At 43.1% G+C, this 25,514-nt stretch overlaps 1 protein-coding gene across 2 annotated transcripts in view; it reads left to right on the plus strand.

The window, feature by feature from the left end:
* ZBED1 (zinc finger BED-type containing 1) overlaps positions 1-25,514 on the plus strand; it is a 133,122-nt gene that overhangs the window by 56,485 nt on the left and 51,123 nt on the right. For both annotated transcript variants that reach the window (XM_066621648.1, XM_066621649.1), the window contains one exon: positions 17,812-17,913. In XM_066621648.1, the coding sequence (XP_066477745.1) occupies positions 17,812-17,913 (102 nt within the window). The remainder of the gene's footprint in view (positions 1-17,811; positions 17,914-25,514) is intronic.

Genomic DNA, 25,514 nt, shown 5'->3' on the forward strand with positions numbered 1-25,514 from the left:
TAATATACTGATAATAAAAGTGGAATTTGAAGAATGACTGCAGGAACTACATTTACAATGTACAGTCATCCATTGTCATGTTCTCGTTTTAACTTGTCTCTGCTGCCTGTCAAGCCCTCACCAGTTCTTGATTATGTTTTCCATTGATACATTCCCAGACATTTTGTGTCACCACTCTCTGGCAAATTGTGCTGTCCAAACGTTTTCAGGAGCCAGGTTTGCAATGCATTTTCTAGGGGAAAATCCCTATGGAACCAACTTCAAAAATGCATTTCTAACTCGTGCACAATCTATAGCTGGAAGCCAGTGGAAACAATTGTGGGTCTCAATCTCAAACGTTATTTTAAAGTCCTGCTCATCTTTGGGGAACCTATCATCCCTGATTTCCACCTGCCTGATGACCTGGTGGAACCTATCATCCCTGATTTCACACCTGGCTGATGACTCTAATAGCAACTTCTCTATTATGAACTTCTCTGTGTGATGAATTCAGTGACGGTGTTAAGAATGTAGTGCTCTCAAGCTGTTTTATGTCAGCCACTTCTTGCTTCTCTATTTTTAATGGCTATCCTCAGAATGTTTTTGGTAAGTCTTTCTCTAAGATGCCTTTTTCCAAGCCAGATTTCTAATATATTCTTAAAGTTATTCAGCAACTTGCAGTGCTACAGGGCTTCTTCCATGTTGTGTGTATAGATTAGTGATTGCTCCATAGAAGCTGTGTCTTTTTGTAAAGTAGAACCAGTCTCTGCCAAACTTCATGTGGACTATTTCACATGTTTTCAGTCATCCATTGTCATGTTCTCTTTTTAACTTGTCTCTGCTGCCTGTCAAGCCCTCACCAGTTCTTGATTATGTTTTCCATTGATACATTCCCAGACATTTTGTGTGTCACCACTCTCTGGCAAATTGTGCTGGCCAAACGTTTTCAGGAGCCAGGTTTGCAGTGGACTGTTTCAAGGTAGGAAAGTAAAGCCATTCTGGCAGTAAATCAGATAGAGAACAAATACAGTGTGACAAAGTGTTGTTTTGTTTTCCAACAGTAACAGAGCATTGAAGAATATATTAATATTTAGGGAAATGGGATGAGGAGTGAGAAGTACAGTAAAAGCAGTCAGTAAGGAGGTCATAAGAAGAAACCTCCTGGATCAGCCCAAAGGCTCATCTATTCCAACTTCCTTTATCTCACAGTGGCACACCAGATGCATCAGGGAGCGCACAAGACAACCAGATACCTGCGTCTTGTTGCCACTCCCTGGTATCTGGCATTCTGAGGTAGCCTGCTTCTAAAACCAGGAGATTTCACAAACCCATCGTGGTTTACCTGATAGTCCTTACTTATCCTTACCTGACAATCCTGGTTATAGCACTATGTACACTGCAGCTTGATGTGATTGCCATGGTAAATCTTGTCATCTTTTAGCTGGACTGTCCTTTCTTATGGCACTTCATAGGCAAGATAGTGACACATTTTTGACACATTCTCTGCCCATTTCATCCTTGGTAGCTTTTGGCTATTCTTTCCACTGATAGATGAGTTGAAGAAGAAGGTGATGTCTATGTACAGAATTTTGTGATGGCAGTAAAATTCTCCCAAACCAGTATCAGAAATTGTTGGAGTTCGTGCAACTCTGTTGTCCAGAAGGGGTCAAGCTATGACCCAGTGACTCTGACCTTTCTACCTGTTCTCTCTGTGATCCTTGTGGGGTGTGGCCTTAACCCTTTATCCTTCCCTTCTCCTCTGAGCACTTCCTCTTGTCCTCTGACCACTGATCTGTTAAGATGTGCACACCAGGGCTCTGATGCCCAGGCCATCTTGAGCACAAGGCATGCAGGGTGAGGCAGCTCCAGGGCCTTGCTATTTTTAAGTGTTAGCTGAACCTCTGATTCTAATCAGATGCTGTAAATATACACTTAATGGAATTGTAAGTAAATAACTTCTTTTTGCAACTTTAACAAGTCATTGCCTCTTTGTCTTTTTTATTGATTAGCAGTCAGCCGGGTGAGGGAGGTTCCCTGGGGTGATACCCAAAGGGGCATCTACTGCTTAAGCTACTCTACTTCCCCCCAAAGAGGAAACTGTTTTTAATTTCCTCCAACATAAATTAATTTCAAGGTCTAATTCAAACCCACCTCAAGAAGAGGTAAATGTTACAGTCCCTAATTCATTTCTTTACTTCTGAGGTATTCAATCTGTGTGTCCTGCCTCCCTAGGGAGGCGTTGCCAGCCTCCAGGGGCGTTGCCAGGCATCTTGGTGAGAGGGGCTGGGCTGGGCTGCTCTGCTGTGCTGCCTGCTGACTTGCTGCTTTTCTGCAGCTGTGAACGAGTTGGGTGGGGCAGCATGAGGCTGGAAGGGCTGTGAAACATGCTGGGCGGAGGTGGGAGATAAGGCTGGCTGGGCAGGCAGGCAGAGGTGCTGCATCTCAGCATGGAGCTCTCTCCATGTGCACCCTTGCCCCCAAGGACTACATTTCCCAGTGTGCCCCTTGCCCTGGGCATCCTGGGCTTGGTCAAGGCTGCTTGGGAAGGAAGGAACAAGCATGCTCCTAGTGGTGGGGGGATGTCCAAATGCCCCAGCCTGCATTCCTCCATCTTGCCTGGGGGGAACAGGGGTGGCATCTGCATGTTGGGTGTGTATGTGTGTGAGCAGCCCCCATCTATGGGGTGAGTTGTAATCTTGCTCTTTGGCTGCAATTCTTTCCTCACTTCCCTGGGAGAAAGCCCCATTGACTCAAATAGGGCTTACTTCTGAGTAGACCTACATAGACTTGGGGTGTCAGCTTAACCCAGGTTCCTCATCTTTCTCTTTTTCCTCCCCCTTCAAAAAAGAAAAAAAGTCATTCTTGATGGCTTTGTCTCCAAACATTGATTAAAAATAAAAAATCCCCATTTCTTTTCAGCCATCCCCTTTTCCCTCCTGCCTCCTTTGGGGGGGGGGGTACTCTGTTGGCTGCTATTGTAAGACAAAAGGCACAATCCTAGCTAGGTCTACTCAGAAGTAAGTCCTATTGTGTTCAATGGCACTTACTCCCAGGAAAGTGGGGTTAGGATTCCAGCCAAACAGTCTCTAGGTCTCAGTTTGCATCAGTTTGTAATTTGCAGATACACACAAAATAAAGTCTTCCTCTCCTGCAAATTCATTACTTCCCACCTCCCTTTCCAAAATCCTCCAGGTGTGCTGCTAACAAACTCAGGGCACAATCCTAACCAGGTCTACTCAGAATTAAGTCCTGTTTTGCTCAATGGGGCTTACTTTCAGGTAAGTGTGGTTAGGATTGGAGCCTCAGAATGCTGGCAGCCTTGTTTCTAGTGTATAATTATAACACCTTCACCCCCATTTAGGAGGTAACTGAGATGTGGTGTAATGGGGAGCTGTGGCCAATGGCTACAAGGATCAGGGGAGGTGCAAGCCAGAAAAGTTCAAGAACCACTGCTTTACTTGGATTGAAAGAAGTCAAGTGAAGAATTGTTAGGTTCCTTCACCTCACTCTCTCTCCTCCCACTTTCCAGGATGTACTTCTTCAAAGAATGCTGTCAGCATTGCACCTCCCCCCCTCCCCCCACTAATTTAGGCTACTTTTCATAGCCTAATGGCCTATTGTATTAACCACCTCTCCTCCCAACAGTACAGGAGCATTGGACCTGTTTTCATTCAACTGAGCCAACTCCCAAGATCTCATTAGTTTGCTTTATAGGTAAGCACAACAGGGTGACCAAAAACCAGTTCTTTCCTTTATATGACTGTTTTTTTTTTCTTTTCCTGTCCTCTTGCTGTCTCATTGCTCCTACCTGTTCTCACCTTGAACAAAGTCTCAAATTTTGCTGGTCTCTCTGGTTTGATTTTGTCTTATCCCCAAGCCACCTGGTATGCTACAAGCAAATGAAAGTAATATTAAATTATAGCATTTATGAGCATGCCATCACAGACAGTTGAGATTATGCAACTGAATGTCAACCAGTGTTACCTCCTGAGCTTTTTATGTCCCCTTGACTTCAGTACTTTGAACACAGAGTTAACCATTGCATTACACAACTCTGTTAAACTTCATGCTTAGTCACACAACACATGGTAATTAGGTTACAGCACCAAGTTTGCAAAACATACATGGTTGCAGGTAGTTGATGCAGTCCAAGAAAATGAAAAAAGACTTTTGCCACATAAATTTTGGTGATTAGTTTAAACAGCAGGTACATTTATGTCGATGAATGCTAGTTAGAACACACTGCTGCTTGTACTAACTGCATCTGATAAGCTGTAAATTTTGTACTGAACAATACTCTTTCTTTTGGTCTAACCAACTTGTTCAGTATCTTGAAGTGACCATTCTCCTCTTTTGAAAAAAGGTTTTGAAAAACAGAGATGTGCCATACAAGTATTTTAGCAATCAATTAGATTTATTGCTCAATTCTTGCCCAAATCACTGGTTGTTTTTGTTGCTTAAATGCGCATCCAATGGGCACATCCCTGTTCTAATGTGGAAGATACTTTTGATTTGGTTCTCAGGTTAAGCAGTCACAGCCATGGTGTATTGGCATGTTGTGTTAAGAAGTATGAATTCATTTTGACTGTGAATGTGGGGAAAAAATACTAAAAATCATCTGACCATTTTCTAGCTATAGCTACTCTAACTTATTTTTCTTTAACTTTGGTTGATCTGGTGGTAGTCAGAAATCATGAGTTTATTTCCTTCTTAGACTACTTAGTGTTTCTTCAAAGTGTAGGAGGCAAAGCATTTTGTTTGAAGAATTTCCTTAGTTTTAAGGAAAATGAGGCAAAAAAGTTCTCCTGTGGTGCACCAAGCAAGTTCTTTGATAACTTTGAACATTCCTTTCTTTATATTATCTAAAATTAGGGCCCTGAATGTTTGATGGTGAACATTTTTGGCAAAGAAAGAGGGCTTTGGGGAGGGGCTGAATACTCTCTGAATCCCCTTCCAGAACTTAAATCTCACTGGTTATCACCACCCTGCTCAACTGCTTCATTGACATAATTTTTTCCTGCTGTCTTTTCCCTTCCTGGAGGTAGTAAAATTGGCTGCTACCTTATTTTGTATACATGGAAGACCTTGTAGCTTTAACCAAAAATGTGTATTGTACTTTTTCTGCTACTGCTCTTTTGGTGTTGACAACCTGTCATAGGCATTGATGATCTTGTGATTCTGGGAATGTTTTGGAACCTGAAGCCATTAATCTAGCATGCACACAAGAATATGACGAAATTCCTCTACACTGTAATAGATGCAGACTGTGTTCCCCCCCCCACTATTCTCCTTCCAAAGAGTTCTTCTATTCTTCTTCCAAACAGTTGCAAGCAGCTTCTGTATGCTCCCATACAGTCTTCCACATCTGCTTTGCTTCACAAATACAACAGAAGCATCTTTGTTGTTTTGTTCTGCACTCAATGTGTGAAATCGCTATAGTTGAGGCTTTGGTATCTGCAGGGGATCCATTCTTGGATCTCCCACGAATACCGAAAATTGTGGATAAGGGAATCCATTTTGGCCCCTTAAGCCTGCAGAGGTCACACATGTCTGCGTGGTTTCAGAGTGGCCCTGTAGCACAAAAAAAGCTACTCTGGTTTTCAGGCGAAAACCGGAAGTGACTTTTTATGCCTTTAATAGACATTGGGAGGATTGGGGAAGCCCCTTTCGAAGGGTTTAGCTGGAGCTGGTCTGGCTTAACGCAGGTCTGGGAGACCTCTGTTGATCCAGATCTGCGGATGTAAAATCTGTGAATAAACAGGCTCTACCTGTACCTATAGTTTGTTACATGGAAGGAATACTGTGATTTTTAGTGCTTGTACTGGAAAATCTCTTCAGTAGCCTACAGTTTGAACAGTAGGGAAATGGTAAGAAAGTGTTTTGGTTCTCTGGTTTGTCAGTTATGTGTTATAGAAATAAACATCTAGAGAGGTGTTGTTGATCCATTAAATATAACCCTTGTAGCTTATGTATAATTAACTGTAATTTTCAGATAACTAATGCTTGTTTCATCTGTGCATTTCATTATCATGCTTTCAAACATGATGGAATTTGATTAAGAGGAGTGGGAGGAGAGCACACCACATTTATATCAATGAAATCTGTGTAAAAGCAATGAAGTGTCTGGTGGCCCATTAAAGACTAGCACGTTTATTTTATGAAGCACTTTTACGGACTGCATCCCAATTAATCAGATGCATGAAATGATATCCTGAAACCAAAAGATGGGGATGGAGAAAGATGGTGGGGCTAAAGGGCTATAGCAGTGGTCTTCAACCTTTTTCCTGCCACAACCCCAATATTTAGATAACGTATGAGACTGGGGAGCCCATTGTTAATCATGCCCCTTCCCAAGACCTTGTCTGCCCACCCTGTCATGCCATTCCCTGTACCTGAAGAAGTACACCAGAAGTTTCCCCCTTTAGCTGGTGATGCTCCGGTCCAGTAGTTTTCAAATCTTTTCATTCCCGTAAGTTGCTACGACCCCACAACTGAAGCTTTGTGATCCCACTGGTGCCCCAATCCCAAGGTTGAAGAACACTGGGCCATAGAAAGCAAGAGGTACAATCTGTGACCGTTTCAATTGAAAGCTTAAATGTGTGAGAGAAGTTCAATGTCTGTTTACAACAGCAGTAAGTGTAGACTAAGTGGTCTGCTGGACTATGTTAATTAACTTAAAGCCTAGATCAGAGGTTCTCACACATTCTGCATCGGGACCCACTTTTTTAGAATGAGGATATGTCAGGACCCGCCGGAAGTGATGTTATAACCAGAAGTGACATCAAGCAGGAAAATTTTTAACAATACTAGGCTGCAATCCTACCCACACTTACCCAGGAGTAAGTTCCACTGGCTATCATTGTTAAAAGATGATACATAGTAGCTTGTTAAAAGTACAAGTCTGTACAGGTTCCCAAATGCAGTCACATACCATGGTAGCACCAAGTCTAATATATTAAAAATAAAATATTGAAAAGAATGGGGACCCACCTGAAATTTGCTCGTGAGCCACCTAGTGGGTCCTGACCCACACAGTTTGAGAAACACTGGCCTAGATAAGTGAACCCTGAACTATGAAGATGAACTTAATAAGCACGAAATGAGAGAGGTACAATAGATAACTTTTCTTAAATGTATGAGATGAGCATAAATCTCTGTGGTCTATGTAAGCCACATCTGTAAGTTGGAAATATTTTGTATCACACTAAATCTGCCAAGGGTTTATGGGTGTGAGTCCATTTTGAAGACTGTTTTGTCACAGTAGGGCTACAGTGGCTGAGCTAGGGTGATCAGGTGCCAGACCAGGGATGATAGTGTTAGGAAAATTTATTTTGGGTACAAAGGGCCTAAAATTAATTTTGTTAGCTCTGCCAATTAGTTTCTATATTAATTTGCTAATTTCATTTGTAGGTAGATTGCATATGGCAAGTTAAATGATTTGAAATATTATTGTATTTAAATTTAATAATTTAAAAATTATTAAGTTAATTTTTATTGTGCTGTGCATGAATGATGAACAGGAAGGAAGATGCCTGTATGTACATTCTGAAGGATAACTTTTATTTCTAAATAAATTCCATAAACATCTCAGAAAATGTTTTACAGTTGTCACATGTTAAGACAGGTCTGCTATTGCTGTTCATAGCTAAGGGAAGTGTCAATCACAAAGTATCAGTGCAGTTATGGAAGATTGGCTGGTTTCAAGGAAAAATGTTATCCAGTCCATAGAGAATGCAGTAGCTACATAATACAGGTTTCAAAGAAAAACGTTATCCAGTCATAAGAACATAAGAACAGCCCCACTGGATCAGGCCATAGGCCCATCTAGTCCAGCTTCCTGTATCTCACAGCGGCCCACCAAATGCCCCAGGGAGCACACCTGATAACAAGAGACCTGCATCCTGGTGCCCTCCCTTGCATCTGGCATTCTGACATAACCCATTTCTAAAATCAGGAGGTTGCGCATACACATCATGGCTTGTAGCCCGTAATGGATTTTTCCTCCAGAAACTTGTCCAATCCCCTTTTAAAGGCGTCCAGGCGAGTCGCCATCACCACATCCTGTGGCAAAGAGTTCCACAGACCAACCACACGCTGAGTAATGAAATCTTTTCTTTTGTCTGTTCTAACTCTCACAACACTCAATTTTAGTGGATGTCCCCTGGTTCTGGTGTTATGTGAGTCCATAGAGAATGCAGTAGCTACATAATATAGGAACAGGATAGTGACAAGACATGGAGGTGGTGGTTCTAATCTTGACTCATTGATTCAAAATTACCCACCAAGTAATAGCTGCAGTTCCCAATGTGTGTTAAGCATGTTATTTGTAGAAGCTGGTCTATTTGTTGCCTTCCGTAACAATGGCAGTATGAGGTCTGTTTTCTTAGCTCAGTGGTTCTCACACATTTAGCACCGGGACCCACTTTTTAGAATGAGAATCTGTCAGCACCCACCAGAAGTGATGTCATGACCGGACGTGACATTATCAAGAAGGAAAATTTTTAACAATCCAAGGCTGCAATCTTACCCACACTTACCCAGGAGTAAGTCCCATTTACTAACATTGTTAAAAGAATATACATAGTAGCCTGTTAAAAGTACAGCTCTGTAACATTTCCCCAAATGCAATCACATACCATGGTAAAATCAAGTCTAATATATTATTATATTATTTCAAAATATTGAAATGAATGGGGACCCACCTGAAATCTGTTTGCGACCCACCTAGTGGGTCCTGACCTACAGTTTGAGAAACACTGTCTTAGCTGTTCATTTGCACCAATGATGTTTTGAAGCACCAGAAACATTATATCAAGATCCCTGCATCCCATCAATATAGGGTTGCACTCAGTCATTTTTAATTCTTCTGTTGAAGTGTTTATATTTTTCTGAAAAACTGTCTCATATTCCTATAAAAGACCTAGGAAGACGTAGGAGACAACATCTCTGTCTCCATGCATTATTGTGTCATCTTCCTTTGCTTCATGCATCAGGCAGTAACCTCCTTAGAAACTTTCACAAGCCTGTCACAGCTGTTCCCCACATTGATACTGTAAGACTTTACAGAAGCTTAAGGATAGGATTTCTGTGGTGATTCACAAATCCTTTTGTATTTCGTTGAATGATATCAAGAAGCCAGGTGGTATTTAACAGGAGGAAATCAGAAAAAATTATGGATTTTTCTAACACAATGCAGCTGATCGTTAATCTTGAAATGGATTGGATCTTTGAGCATTCAGTCTTAACTTGCAGCATGCTGACAGTCACACAAAATATGAAAATCCTGCAGTCGTCAGAATAGATGAGATGCTGACTTAAGTTGTACCAGGCACCAGATTGCTCAGCGTTGCGCAGTCCTTGCAGAGCACCTGTGACACCAACCTTAAAAGCAGACAATGCCTTATTTAATCAGACTGATGCTGTCTTGAAATGTGGCATCTATGAAATATTTACCCTTGTTGCTAACATTGCTGTACCATCCAGAGGTTCTCAAACGGGCATTGGGATACCCCAGCCTGAGAAGCTTTGTCTTTTCTCTTTTACGGGAGAAGGGAATGCAGCAATGTGTTCCCCAGGATCAAGCTACTGCCAGGGGTGACAGGGGCTTCATTTTACTCACCAGTATCAGCAGGATCTTCTCAGAGTTGCAGGGAGCCTCTGTGGGGCTCCCCAAGCTTAGTAAAGTCTAAAAGTAAAGATCATGTCCCACTTCCGGTTTCACGATCTGGAAAAGTGGAATCCATGCAGCCATCCTGTAAATAAACTGGCGTTCAGTGCTCTCAAAAGGGGTTTTACCTAGACAACTTACCTGATCTTTTTAGTTGGAATGTTGGCAGCAGCTAGAACCACCAGTTTCCCTTCTCATTCAGCTGCTGACCTACTAAAAAGGAAAAGTGGAGAGCAGGAAAGGGTGAATGAGCACTAACCAGTAGGTACTACTCCCTTCAGCCAGCCTGCTCTTTTCCTGATATCTTCCTTAACATGCACAATTATGAAAATGGAATGGTGATTAGGACAGACTGCAGAATGAATTTGCAGGGTGCTTAAAGGAATGTAAGAGCAAAGTACCTACAGGTGAACCCCCGAATATGCATGGATTTTGTCTCCCCCTGCATATATGGAAACTGTGGATGCGTGTATGAATAGTGACCCCATACATCACCCCCATGAACCCATTACTATACTTTCATTTTATGTTGAAGTGCCTACGCTGCGAGTGTTTCCCGTTTAACAATCTTCCTTAAATGAAGAGCTGAACTTGCAGGCAATTATAGAGACTAACAGGAAGCAGGAACTTAGTCCAAATTTACTCCTGTCTTTGCTGTTTTAGGGGTTCTACTGTTGCTCTGTTTTACACTGCATTGTTTTTATGTTAATTTTGTTTTTTACTTGTTAGCTGGTGTTTGAAGATAGAATAAAAACTTTTTATAGATAAAATTGGTTGTTACAAAATTAAAATTGCTCTGGCAAATGACTGTGCCGAAGTGGCAATTTAGTATTTCACAAGCTTTCAACATCTAGTATAAAGATTTTCTGTATGGTTTGGGCTTTAAATAGCTGATTGTCTCCTGTCTTTGCCCTATGAAGCAGAGTTTTGTTTGCCAAGTAAATAAGGTTGTGGTTGTTTCCAAAACTGGGAAAGAATTTATGATCACTTGCCATCTTCTTTCACAGCTCACAGAACAACTGAATGTGGTATGGCTGTCAGGTGGTTTGCAGTCATTCTGGATCATCTCATCCTGGAAGAGCTGTTTTGAAAAGAAAGCAAAATCTTGTATTCTTAAAAAGTTAGCCTTTTATGTATATTGAAGGTGGAGGCATTTTATGAAGCATAGTACTGAATGGAGGGAGGAGATTATAGCTTTATTTTGATGAAAGTGTTACTGCTTTTAAGCCATATGGTACTAATTAGGTATTTAAACCATTCTTAAGAATACAAGCCCTGCCCTCTTACACTGTGAACTATTGGAAGTTATTAGAGTAGTGTTTCCTAAACCGACCCAGCAGTGGCTCGCGAGCTAATCGTTGGTGGGTCGTGAAGCTGAAACTGACAAGGTGATAAGAAGAAAATGTTTTGAGCCCTATGGAAAGTGAAACTGAACTGCACGTATGCATTTGCTCATGAGTAGGTGAACATGCGCCAGTCTCTTTCAAAGGATAGGCTGAAAGGAATGCAACACAAACAGAATGGTCCCAATCTAATGAATGTAGGCTCCCAAAATACTTGAAAGAAGTCCCCCCCCCTTCAAACTGATAAGCAAAATGTATTGAACCCTATGGAAAGTGAAACTGAGCCTCACCTGCATGTTTACTCATGAGTAGGTGACCGTGCCTCAGTCCATTTCAAAGGGTAGGCTGAGAGGAACACAAGGCCACCAGAATGATCCCAATCCAATGAACATGAACTCAGCCAACACCCTGGGAGGTGAACACCCTTCCCTCACCATAGTAGAAAGGATAAAAACAGAGCTTGAGCAGCTGGTAAAGTGAAACTTTATTTTTAGACTCTGTTCTGGACCCCCCTTGGAAACCGAAATCCGTGGACATTGGGGGGGACAAGTTTAAATGCCTTTTAAAAAACAAAAAAGCATGAAAATCAGGGCTCCTACCATTTCATGTTCAAAGCACACCATTTCCAAGTCTTTTTAGCCCTGAAAGACCCATTTCTGGGTCTCATGAAGATTCCTTCTTTCTCCCAGACTTGCCTAAGAATGCATCATGTATTAATGATTCTTAGTGAAGCCAGTAAATAGAAGTTGGGGTGGGCCAAAAGAGGTTTGGGAAGTAAAGGGGGAGACATAAGAACATAAGAACAGCCCCACTGGATCAGGCCATAGGCCCATCTAGTCCAGCTTCCTGTATCTCACAGCGGCCCACCAAATGCCCCAGGGAGCACACCAGATAACAAGAGACCTCATCCTGGTGCTCTCCCCTACATCTGGCATTCTGACTTAACCCATTCCTAAAATCAGGAGGTTGCGCATACACATCATGGCTTGTACCCCATAATGGATTTTTCCTCCAGAAACTCGTCTAATCCCCTTTTAAAGGCGTCTAGGCTAGACGCCAGCACCACATCCTGTGGCAAGGAGTTCCACAGACCGACCACGCGCTGAGTAAAGAAATATTTTCTTTTGTCTGTCCTAACCCGCCCAACACTCAATTTTAGTGGATGTCCCCTGGTTCTGGTATTATGTGAGAGTGTAAAGAGCATCTCCCTATCCACTCTGTCCATCCCCTGCATAATTTTGTATGTCTCAATCATGTCCCCCCTCAAGCGTCTCTTTTCTAGGCTGAAGAGGCCCAAACGCCGTAGCCTTTCCTCATAAGGAAGGTGCCCCAGCCCCGTAATCATCTTAGTCGCTCTCTTTTGCACCTTTTCCATTTCCACTATGTCTTTTTTGAGATGCGGCGACCAGAACTGGACACAATACTCCAGGTGTGGCCTTACCATAGATTTGTACAACGGCATTATAATACTAGCCGTTTTGTTCTCAATACCCTTCCTAATGATCCCAAGCATAGAATTGGCCTTCTTCACTGCCGCCGCACATTGGGTCGACACTTTCATCGACCTGTCCACCACCACCCCAAGATCTCTCTCCTGATCTGTCACAGACAGCTCAGAACCCATCAGCCTATATCTAAAGTTTTGATTTTTTGCCCCAATGTGCATGACTTTACACTTACTGACATTGAAGCGCATCTGCCATTTTGCTGCCCATTCTGCCAGTCTGGAGAGATCCTTCTGGAGCTCCTCACAATCACTTTTGGTCTTTACCACTCGGAAAAGTTTGGTGTCATCTGCAAACTTAGCCACTTCACTGCTCAACCCTGTCTCCAGGTCATTTATGAAGAGGTTGAAAAGCACCGGTCCCAGGACAGATCCTTGGGGCACACCGCTTTTCACCTCTCTCCATTGTGAAAATTGCCCATTGACACCCACTCTCTGCTTCCTGGCCTCCAACCAGTTCTCAATCCAGGAGAGGACCTGTCCTCTAATTCCCTGACTGTGGAGTTTTTTCAGTAGCCTTTGGTGAGGGACCGTGTCAAACGCCTTCTGAAAGTCCAGATATATAATGTCCACGGGTTCTCCCGCATCCACATGCCTGTTGACCTTTTCAAAGAATTCTATAAGGTTTGTGAGGCAAGACTTACCCTTACAGAAGCCATGCTGACTCTCCCTCAGCAAGGCCTGTTCGTCTATGTGTTTTGAGATCCTATCTTTGATGAGGCATTCCACCATCTTACCCGGTATAGATGTTAGGCTGACCGGCCTATAGTTTCCCGGGTCCCCCCTCTTTCCCTTTTTAAAAATAGGCGTGACATTTGCTATCCTCCAATCTTCTGGTACCGTGGCCGTTTTGAGGGACAAGTTGCATACCTTAGTCAAGAGATCTGCAACTTCATTCTTCAATTCCTTAATAACCCTTGGGTGGATGCCATCAGGGCCCGGTGACTTATTGATCTTTAATTTATCAATGAGGTCTGAAACATCTTCTCTTTTAACCTCTATCTGACTTAACTCCTCGGTTAGGAGGGGCCGTTCGGGCAGCGGTATCTGCCCGAGGTCTTCTGCCGTGAAGACAGATGCAAAGAACTCATTTAATTTCTCTGCCATCTCTTAAGTCTCCTTTTATCTCCCCTTTCCCTCCCTCACCATCCAGAGGGCCAACCGCTTCTCTGGCGGGTTTCCTGCTTCTAACATATTTGAAGAAGCTTTTATTATTCCCCTTAATGTTGCTGGCCATGCGTTCCTCATAGTCTCGCTTGGCCTCCCCTATCACCTTCTTACATTTCTTTTGCCACAGTTTATGTTCCTTTTTATTCTCTTCATTAGGGCAAGACTTCCATTTACGGAAGGAAGCTTCCTTGCCCTTCACAGCCTCTCTAACTTGGCTGGTTAGCCATGCGGGCACTCTCCTGGATTTAGTGGAACCCTTCTTTCTTTGCGGTATACACCTCTGCTGGGCCTCTATTACTGTTGTTTTAAGCAGCCTCCATGCACTCTGGAGAGACTGGACTCTTTTTACCCTCCCTTTCAACCTCCTTCTAACCAGCCTCCTCATTTGAGGGAAGTCCGCCCGTCGGAAGTCAAGGGTTTTTGTTAGAGATTTGCCTGGTATTCTTCCCCCAACGTGCACGTCAAAACGGATCGCAGCATGATCACTGTTCCCCAATGGCTCAGTAACGTTTACATCTATAACCAGGTCCTGTGTACCGCACAAAATTAAATCCAGTTAAAACAGTTAAAACAAAGAAGAGAAAGTGCACAAATTTTATTATTGGGACCTGTTGAAATGTGTGTGTAGTTTTTAGAACTATGGAGATAATATGTGTATAGTTTTTAGAACTATGGAACATATTACAACTTTTTCTTTGCTTTAGGTGCAAATGTTCAGTTTTACATACCAAAAAGAGAGTGTTTGGCTGAAATGTACTCAAACCTTCTGCAATGCTGTATACATGTTCCTGGGAGTAACATTTAATACATTTAATACAGTGGCATCATTCTACTTTGTAAGAGGCCTCAGAGTTTCTTTTTCCTCACTTTTCTCTTGAGGAACTTAGCCTTTGCCCTTGCCCTCCACCTCTTTGATGACCAGCTTCCCAGGTTTGTGCAGGCATCCAGCTTTCCTGCAGGTGCATTTCCCTCACCACGAAGGCAACAGGGATATTGATCAGTGCATTTTTGCATGGCTGGGGCTTTTGCTGGCTGTTCTCCTGGCCATGAAAACAATGGGGGGATTATTCTGAACAGGGTGATCCAGGCCAGATTGCCTTGGCTGATTGGGCAATCCTGGACACGGTTTTACAGTACTTCTTAGGAGACATGTTCAGGATTGTAGTGTAAAACTAGTCCACAGAACAAATGCGCATGCACACACACAGATAAAGTGGCTGTAACTTGTTTGGGTGCCTTGGAGCATTTAAAGTTATGGGCAAAATCTCTAGGAGAGGATCTCATAGCCATCTTACAAGCATCAGCATATGAAAATCTTACCCCTCGTATTGCTTGTAGTTCATCCCAATGTTGGCAAGATCAGGAAAAATGACCTGTCAAAGTTTTGTGGGTGACGATCTGGTAGCTTTATACAGAAACCCAATATGTTTAAACCCCTTCTGAAAAGTGAATTCCACGTGGATTTTTCCATAGGTTGACTGCAAAAATCAAAACATGGTGCTGTGAAACTCTGTGCAAATTTTCATTTTGTGTTCTCTGCTCTCACTCCTCCCTCCCCACTTTTGATAAACATGTACCTGTGTTGTCTTTGTGGAACATATTACCTAAGTAAGAATGACAAAAACGTATTGGTTCTGAAGAAAGAAACAACCAGCGCGCCTGTTGCTGAAGCGTTTTTGTGTGTGTGAAGGACTGACACTTGAATGGAATTGATTTTAGAACAGAGGATAATTTGTCAGTGGGTACCGCTAGAGTTTCCATTTTTAGATTCAAATGTTTTCTGTTCTTTAGTTTTCCTTTGGGGAAAAAAAATTAGAATTGCATAGCAAAGCAAAGGACAAATTTGATTTAAGGTCCCATCATGCTAACCAAGTTGGAGTATAAGCAAAATTATTAGCAATTTTGAAGATTAATGGGTGGATACATTGAAACTTTTAGACAGAAATTGGATTAAATGCTTATGTAGCAATTAGGTCTAAATGGGAAAGTTATTGAGCTTGTTTGTATTCTGTTGTTTTTCCTACTTTGCTTTTTATTGCCCATAATTATTATGCATGCAAAATATGTTGTCTGTGAACATATTGGTAGGGAAAGTATAAGACATTCTCTTCACATTCTGGTTATTTCTGTGATGGCTAGACTTGATCACAATCTAGCCACCAAATCTTAAGCATGTTTACTTAGAACTGAGGCACACTGAGTATACTTGGTATGAACCAGCCAAAGTCAAGCACTTTTTTCAGTTCATTTCAACAAGGGTAAACATTTACTTACTTAACTTACTGTATTTCTACCCTGCTTTTCTCCCTGAAGGAACAATTTTTTGAAATACAAAGAACATAAAAACACAATTAAAAATACAAATCATACATTTAAAAACCCTTCACAATTAAGAACATCTTAAAACAGCTAAAAAACATTATAATAGAAAAGAGCAGCAGCAAGCAGTCTTATTAAAATCCCAAAGCTGTGAAAACCAGATGTTAAAAAAGCTGAGAACTGAGAAGACGTCTAATAAAAAGAAATGTCTTCTAAGATGTTTGCTAAGACTTTTACTATGGATTGTGGCCAAATTTCAACTTACAGACTTAACAAACATTTTTTGTTGTTATAGTTAATGCTTTTACTACTTATTTTTGTGCAGGTGTCTGAACGAAGCTGATATTTAGGAAACAATTCTAAGTCCTCTTACTGGATTATCCTTTAATAATAAAAATAATAATAAAAATAAAGGCTAATTCTTATAGCTGTTTCTAATCATATATCTGGATAAACAATGGATTGCATTTCATTTCACTTTGTTCCTCACTGTCCAAGTACTTAGTTTGGTATATCTTCCTTAAATATGCTGTTCCTGGTATAGTATGCTCAGTGTGGTGGTGTCTCCCCTCCCTGCCTTAATAAATGTTGAATTTGTTTACACCTTGCATATACAACTAAGTGGTTTTTTTTTAAATTAAATGCAGGAGGACTTGCTATGGCAGTTCTTAAGTACTTGGTTTCTGGGATTGTGAAGTAGTCCAAAGGAGGACCAAATTAGGTGATATGCACATTGGAGTATGCATACTTGAAATCCCTGATGGGAAAAGCATTGGTGTCCCTTGCATCCAATCAGGACTGCAGTCAAGGAGCAAGCTTTAACCTTTTGCTCCCTCACCATGATCATGATCCAGATCAGCTATTCCCGTCTCACATGCTGTTTGCTTTAGAAAAGGTCTGTTCATTTTTTTAAAAAAATCAAGCAATAGTTATTCTTTTATTGGTCCTTAGTTTAAGTACAGGTCCAACCTTGTTATACACATATTTTTTTATACAGGGATTTGACTCAACACAGATGACCACTGCAAATGAGAAGGAATGTGCTGATCCCTGGAGAAGGGGAAATGCATCTCTTTAAAATCACAGTTTTAAAAACTGCTTTTTACTGTTGTAGAGAAACAGTCATGCCAAGTTACAGGCATTTTTCACCTGTGGAAAAATCCATGGATTTTTCTATCTCAATGTAATGAGAAAGGCCCTTTAAATTAAAGGAAAACAGTCTGCATTAATGAGGCTATTGTTAAATACTAGAGAGGGCAGTCAAGTGACAATCCATCAATCATTCTCTCTCCAGGTACAAGGCAACCCCTCCCTTCCCCTTGAGCATGTGAAAAAAGGCTAAATGGCTGTGATTATCACCTCCATTCTTTCCTCCTTACTGTGGCTCTGGGTGAAGGGAGGGATTGCTGCCTCCTAGTGAATCCTAAGCACCTGGAGAAAGACTGATTGCCTCTGTGTGCATTACAAAAGGTCAGCAAGGCTGTTTTTAAATCACTGGAGCAAAAAGACTTTGTTTTTTAAATTGATTTGCTTTAGTGCATTTTTTGCCACCCACAGAGTGCTGGGAAGGGAACCCTTGCAAATGAGACTCAACCTGTGTATGTGTCCAGTAGCACAAATTTATCATTCATTTTTAAAAACCACCCTGCTGAAGTGGGGCCAAGCAAGTCTTCTGTTAGATTGCATGCATAGCAGGAAGTGAGCACCAACAGTATGCAATTACAGATATGTTTCTTTGTTCACAGGCTTCTTCCATGATATTCTTAAAGGACTGTATAGAGAAATTGCCACTCTAAACTGCTGTTTATTTTCTTTTAATCCTATTTCAGTGGAGTTTTTATACTGTGATTTGGCTTCCATGAAGTCCATACATCAATTTGTTGACGCATTTAAAGCAAAGAATTGCCCGCTTCATGTCCTGATCAATAATGGTAAGTTTCCTTGAAATTTTGTAATTGCATGACTTTTCATGTGGTCCATATTCCAGTGCTTCATATTTTGTTTTGTTCTTTGAACCAAATATATGTCTGTCCTTTTTACATAGCTTCTATTGCTGATTTAGAATTATTTTAACAGTTGTCGCATTACTGAATTGAAAAATGTTTTACACTTGTGCTAAAGGAATGTTTTATGCATCAGTTCAGTGTACAGCTGCAGTGAGAAAAGGCCAGTTTAATATCCATATCCTTATGCATGCAATGTTACCTCAAATTTGCTGCCTGGCTGTATGAGATTTCCAGTTGCTGCCTGGCTGTATGAGAGTTCACATAGAGCCCAATCCTATCCAGCTTTCCAGCACTAATGAAGCTGTGCCAACTGGGTGTGCGCTCCATCCTGTGGTGGTGGTGGGCTGTCTTGCAGGCCTTGATCTTTTATCTCAGGGCTGCATTGCAGCTGCATCATAAGATCATAAGAAGAGCCCTGCTGGATCAGGCCAAAGGCCCATCTAGTCCAGCTTCCTGTATCTCACAGTACCCAAGGGAGCACACAAGACAACAGACACAACCTGTGTCCTGGTGCTCTCCCCTGCATCTGGCAATCAGAGGCAGCCTACCCCTACCTTGCACATATCTACCATGACTTGTAACCTGTAATTAATTTTTCCTCCAGAAATTTGTCCAGTCCCCTCTTAAAGGCATCCAGGCAAGATGCCATCACTACATCCTGTGGCAAGAAGTTCCACAAACTAATTACACGCTGGGTAAAGAAGTGTTTTCTTCTGTCTGTCCTAACTCTCCCAACACTCAATTTTAGTGGATGTCCCCTGGTTCTGGTGTTATGTGAGAGTGTAAAGAGCACGCAGGTCTTAGATCAAGAAAAGCCATGTAGAGTCTTGCCTTGGCAAATGACTGGATTTGGGCAAAGGGATCAGGCTCCTTCAATATGGCCGATAATAAATCTATACTTGTTGACTCCCTAATTAACTGATGGAAATTTAAAGGAAGGGTATTATTCACCATGATTTTGCCACTACTCTCTGTGGCATCTGCCATTTTGCTGCCCAGTCTCCCAGTTTGGAGAGATCCTTCTGGAGCTCTTCACAATCTCTTCTGGTCTTCACCACTCGGGAAAGTTTGGTGTGATCTGCAAACTTGGCACCTTGCTGCTCAACCCTGCCTCTGGGTCATTTATGAACAGGTTGAAAAGTACCGGTCCCAGGACAGATCTTTGGGGCACACTGTTTTTCACCTCTCTCCATTGTGAAAATTGCCCATTGACACCCACTCTCTGCTTTCTGGACCTCAACCAGTTCCTAATCCAGGAGAGGACCTGCCCTCTAATTCTCTGACTGTAGAGTTTTCTCATCAGCCTTTGGTGAGGGCTGTGTCAGAACACAGAAGGCTGAGTGGTAACACAGAAGGCTGTGTCAAACGCCTTCTGAAAGTCCAGATATATAATGTCCACAGGTTCTCCCACATCCACATGCCTGTTGACCTTTTCAAAGAATTCTAAAAGATTCGTGAGGCAAGACTTACCCTTACAGAAGCCATGCTGATTCTCCCTCAGCAAGCCTTGTTTGTCTATGTGTTTTGAGATTCTATCTTTAATGAGGCATTCCACCATCTTACCCGGTATAGATGTTAGGCTGACCGGCCTATAGTTTCCCCTCTCCTTCCCTTTTTAAAGATTGGTGTGACAACTGCTATCCTCCAGTCTTCTGGCACCGTGGCCATTTCAAGGAACAAGTTGCATATTTTAATCAAGAGATCAGCAACTTCATTCTTCAATTCCTTAATAACTCTTGGGTGGATGCCATCAGGGCCCGGTGACTTATTGATCTTTAATTTATCAATGAGGTCTGAAACATCTTCTCTTTTAACCTCTATCTGACTTAATTGCTTAGTCAGGAGGGGCCGTCATGCACGCTGGAGAGATTGGACCCTCTTTACCTTCCCTTTCAACTTCTTCCTAAATAGCCTCCTCATCTGAGGGAAGTCCGCCCTTTGGAAGTCAAAGGTTTTTTGTGTTAGATTTGTTTGACACTCTCCCTCCAAGATGCATGGTGAAACTAATTGCAGCATGGTCACTGTTCCCCAATGGCTCAGTAACATTTACCTCTCTAACCAGGTCCTGAGTGCCACATAATATTAAATCCAGAGTCGCCAGTCCTCTGGTGGGCTCCATCACTAGTTGCTCTGAAGCACAGTCATTTAGCATGTCAAGAAAACCGTTTCTCTTTCCTGACCAGAGCATGAATTGACCCAATCGATGTGAAGATAATTGAAGTCCACCATGATTACAGCCCTGTCCCTCCTTTACACCTCTCTGATCAGTTTCCTCATTTCAAGGTCCCCTTCTGGTTTCTGATCCGGAGAACGATAGTACGCCCCCAGTATTACATTGCTTCTCAGGCCTGGTAATTTAATCCACAGCGATTCTATGGTGGAGTTGGACCCGCCTTCAATCTCTACTTTGCTGGGTTCCACCCCTTCTTTAACATAAATGACCACCCCACTACCAACACGCCCCTCTCTGTCCCTCCTATAGAGTTTATAGCTCAGGATTGCGGTATCCCACTTGTTCTCCGCATTCCACCAGGTTTCTGTTATACCCACTATGTCAGTGTTTTCCCTAGTCACCAAACATTCCAGCTCTCCCATCTTTGCTTGGAGACTTCGCGCATTTGCATAAAAGCACTGGAATATGAAGTCTTTCAAGATGGGCTGCTTATTATCTCCTTTATCCTTGCAGTCTCTCACTTTGCTCGATGGGCTATCACATCTCATCATGTTTCTGCTCCCAATTCCTACTCCTACTCTGTCCCTGCCTTGTTGTTCTCTAACCTCCCCATCCTCATTCCATAGGGATGAGAAGTCCCGAACCGGATGCCCCTCGGCTCCTGTCGGCTTTCGCCCAGAGATCAATTTAAAAGCCGCTCTGTCACTTTTTAAATATTGTGCGCCAGCAGTCTGGTTCATGTGGAGCCCGTCCCTCTTGTACAGGCCCCGCTTGTCCCAAAACGTTCCCCAGTGCCTAATGAATCTACACCCCTCCTCCCTACACCACCTTCTCATCCACATATTGAGACCCCTGATCTCCGCCTGCCTAGCTGGCCCTGCACATGGAGCAGACAGCAGTTCTGAGAACACTACCTTTTGGGTCCTGGCTTTCAGCTTCTTACCCAGTAGCCTAAATTTGGCCTCTAGGACCTCCCGGCCAGACTTCCCCATGTCGTTGGTTCTGATATACACCACAACAGCTACCTCCTCCCCAGCACTCTCTATCAGCCTATCTAGACAAGAAGTGATGGTCTGCAACCATTGTACCATGGCAGGCAAGTCACCATGCGGTCCACACCTCCATCACAGACCCCCCCCCCGCGTTCCTGATAATGAATCGCCCACTACTAGAAGTTCTCGACCCACCTCCCGCCGAGGAGTATCCTTCCTGCAAATGGATACGGGCCCATCCCCCTAGGGCAGGGGTCGGCAACCTTAAACATTCAAAGAGCCATTTGGACCCCTTTTCTGGAGAAAAGAAAACCTCAGGAGCCACAAAACCCTTTTGACATCTAAAATGAAGATAACACTGCATATATAGTTTTTTTTACCTTTATGCTATGTATAAAAAAACTATAGTGTGTTGCATTTTTGAAATGAACTGCTACAGAGAAAACAATATGTAACATATTTTAATTACAAGATCACCATAACCTTAAATTTAGAATTACGTATAAAAAATGAAAGAGCTAAAATAAAATACATTTAAATTAAATACTAATTTATTTTCCCAGGGCCTGTCCTAGCCAATTTGGTGCTATAGGCAAGACTTGGGCTGGTGCCCTCCCTAGCAGAAAATCCTGACCAACAGTAAATAGTCATCTTTGTGTCTTTTCCACAGTAATGTAAAAGAGGAACAATGAAATACAAAATCTAATGACTAGTATTTTTCAATACAATAAAGAGATTTATAGCTATTACTCCCCCTTGTATGTCCCAATTTATAATGCACTCACCTCTTGTATATGCAACTTTTATAATGCGCTCCCCTCTTACAGGTCCCATTTTTATAATGTAGCCCCTTCTTATAGGTGCTGGGGCACCTTCCTTATGAGGAAAGGCTACGGCGTTTGGGCCTCTTCAGCCTAGAAAAGAGGCGCCTGAGGGGGGACATGATTGAGACATACAAAATTATGCAGGGGATGGACAGAGTGGATAGGGAGATGCTCTTTACACTCTCACATAACACCAGAACCAGGGACGTCCTCTGCCTGTCTCCTCGGAAGTCAGTCCCAGTAGAGTCAACGGGGCTTCCTCCCAGGGAAGTGTGGACAGGCTCCTCTGCCTGTCTCCTCAGAAGTCAGCCCCAGAAGAGTGAACGGGCTTCCTCCCAGGGAAGTGTGGACAGGAATGCAGCTCACCTCGCTCCTTCCTGCCCATTGCCTCAGCAGCGCTGCGTTTCCCGCGCTTCTCCAACCAGCCTCGCCTCTTCTGTTCAGCCCCCTGCCTGCTGCAGGGGGAAGGAAGGGAGAGCGCAGGGAAGAGGTGCCCGGCTGCCCCCCCCTCCGCTCCTACTCGCAGTGGGGCGCGGAGAGCAGGTCCAGGAGAGCGCTGCCCCTGCCTGCCTGCCTGCTGAGGAAGGAGCTGCTGTGCGCGCGCGTGGGGGGGGCGCTTTGCAGGGAAGGAGCTGCAGCTTTGCAGGGAGGAGCGGTGCCCCGCACTCACCAGCAGCCAGCGCTGGAGTGAGGCACTTTCGGGGCTGGTCTGGCTGGGCGGAGGCCAAGGGGAAGGCGCCCTGCTTCCAGCCCCCACTGGGGAGCCACATCAGAGGACTGAAAGAGCCACATGCGGCTCTGAAAACACAGGTTGCCAACCCCAGCCCTAGGGGATTTTTTTCCTCCTCCCCAGAGTGACGTCCTCTTGCCCTAAGACTTCCTTCTTGGCCAGCTAGTGAGCTGCCCACTTGAGGATGGGACGAAGCCTGCACGTCCCTGGAAGTCTCCTTGTGATCCCTCTCTACCTTCCTCTGCTTTTCCAGGTCGGCCACCAAGGCGTCAAGGGAGTAGACCCGCTCCCTGAGGCCCTGGAGCTCCTTGCACTGAGGGCACACCCATGACTTATGCCCCTGAGGCATATAGTCATGCCTGCGGCACTTGATGCAGAACACTGGATAGCCCCCACCCTGCTTCTGGCTTCCTGACTGCATAGCTTGCATCTTGTGTAGCGATCTATTGATCCTTAGAAAGCTTAAAGCTTCCTTACCAGATGCTTACTGCCTCCAGATGCTTTGTCCTGGTGTTCACAGGCTCCTATCCACAGGTGAAGAGCCATGGGCCAAGAGTCCTTGGTCTCTTGTCCTGCCGCTTGCACCTCTGGCTCTGCCTCTGTGAGGGAAATTACCTGGCCACAGGTGGAGAAGGGAGAGCAATTAGTTCCTCTGGCAATCCTCCAGCAATCCTCCAGCAATCCTGCTGATCCTGTGCAGTGGCTTGTAATGGAGTCTCTTTCTCCTTCATTGTCCTTCTCCCAGCCTCTGGCTGTGCCTCTACACTGGAAAGTTGGATAGGGTTGGGCTCATAAAGTTTAGCGGAGAGTTCCTATATGTTTGTTTAGTTATGGAGACTTCTTTCAAATCCCATCTTAAATCCCACCTTTTCTGAAACAACTTCTTGCGCAACACCTTGCCCACGCTAACTAAAGTACAAGCAACTGAAACAACCGCATATTGTATTCCATTCCTTTCCCCCCCCCCCCGTTTTCTCTCACTTCTTTGTATCTGTCTAAATTATAAACCCCTCAGGAGTTGGAAACTCCTATCTCATTCTGTGTCAATGTAGCATATCGATGGTGCTATGTAAATATTCCTAAATGGCATGTAGGATCAAGTCCAAATTAGTGTGTCAATCGCTGTCTTTGGCATTGGGTTATAAATGCACTCTGTTTTTACTTTGTGCCTTTGGTAATGTGTGTATGCCAGTGCTCCTTGTATATTGACAGTGGGTGTGTTTAATATAGATTTCCTAAGCAGTGGCTTGAACATGGGCAGCCTAATCCTAAACTGCGTTGATGCAGCCAGGTCTCATGGCCTGCGCTGCATCTAATGCAACTCTAGAGGCACCTGGAGGTCTCCTCGGGATAAGGGGATATATTTCCCCTTACTCCAGGTAAATCCCCAGCCACCCCTATGAGGTTTCTCACATTCGCACCAGCTATATCACTGGCGCAAATCCAGAGCCCTGGAAGGTGTTTTGGATGTGGCATGCACCACCACTGCTGATCCTGCCCCCTCCTGGGCCTGATCTCTCTGCTCTGCCCTCTACCTATCCAGAAAAAAAAACCCTCCACATCTCTAAAATACCTTCCCACCACCCTCTCCCAGCCCCTGTGCCTCTCAGCTCAACCTTACCTGAGCCTCCTGGCACAGGGATCAGATATAGCGCTGCCAAACTGGCATGGGTCTTTGCACCAGTGCAGCCGGCTCACAAGTAGCTACAAACACACCTTACAGCACATTTACAGCACTCTGAGCTGGCACAGGGATTGCTCAAATGCACTTTAGGTTTGCTCTGTAAACCTCACAGCTATGAGCTATGTGTTATCATGAGGCTTGCAATAAATTTCTTTGAGCTATTCCATATTGCCCATCACCTACAGGAGAAGACGTTTTATTTAACTCATGATTGGTTGCAGGGCACTTGCATTTGGCAAGATAAATTAGCTTTTCAGGGAAAATCCTTTCAAGAGCTTTAATGAAATGGATGTGCATTTACTGTGTACACTTCAATAAGCCTGGAGCAGAATAATAAGAATAAATATTTTAGTGCTGCTAATGCTTCCCTTTTTCTTAATTAGATTTAAGTCCTGGTAAACACATGTCACATCAAACCTTTCATTTATGAGAACAGTTCCTCTTGTATTCCATTTCTAGTGATTTCCATTATGACTAATATAGTCATAATTTTTATATGTGCATGCATATACACACTCTTTCCCCATTATTTTGATTGAATACTGCTGAAAAACCACAATAATGTCAGTACCCGGAAGGACTAATTTAAAGATTGTTGATAGTAACGAAGTACCCAGTCAATTTCAGGGGGGTTTGGCATCACACCTTTTGAGACAATATCACCAATGTATTACTTTGACTGAAAAATGTATCTGGTACTCTTGGCTGTCCATCAAATTCCTCTTACTTAAAATGTATATTTAATTCTCTACTACACCCTACAGAAGTGGATGAAGGACTCCAAATATAGACCCATATATATACAGGGGACGTAGTTTGGTATAGTTATTTATGAGTCTGTGAAAGCGTATTTGATTTTTCTTTCGATCTTCTAAATCGATCTTCTAAATACAGGTGCAGCCTTTTTATACACGGATTTTTTTATACACGGATTTGACTCAACATGAATGGCCCCTGCAAATGAGCTGATCCCTGGAGAAGGGAAAAAATGCAGCCCTTTAAAATCACAGTTTAAAAAACTGCTTTTTACTGTTGCAGAGAGACAGTCATACAAGTCATACAATTCACAGATATTTCTATCTCAAAGCTGATGAGCAGGGCCCTTTAAATTAAAAGAAAGCAG

The sequence above is a fragment of the Tiliqua scincoides genome, chromosome 3, assembly GCF_035046505.1.
Source record: "Tiliqua scincoides isolate rTilSci1 chromosome 3, rTilSci1.hap2, whole genome shotgun sequence".
Lineage (NCBI taxonomy): Eukaryota > Metazoa > Chordata > Lepidosauria > Squamata > Scincidae > Tiliqua > Tiliqua scincoides.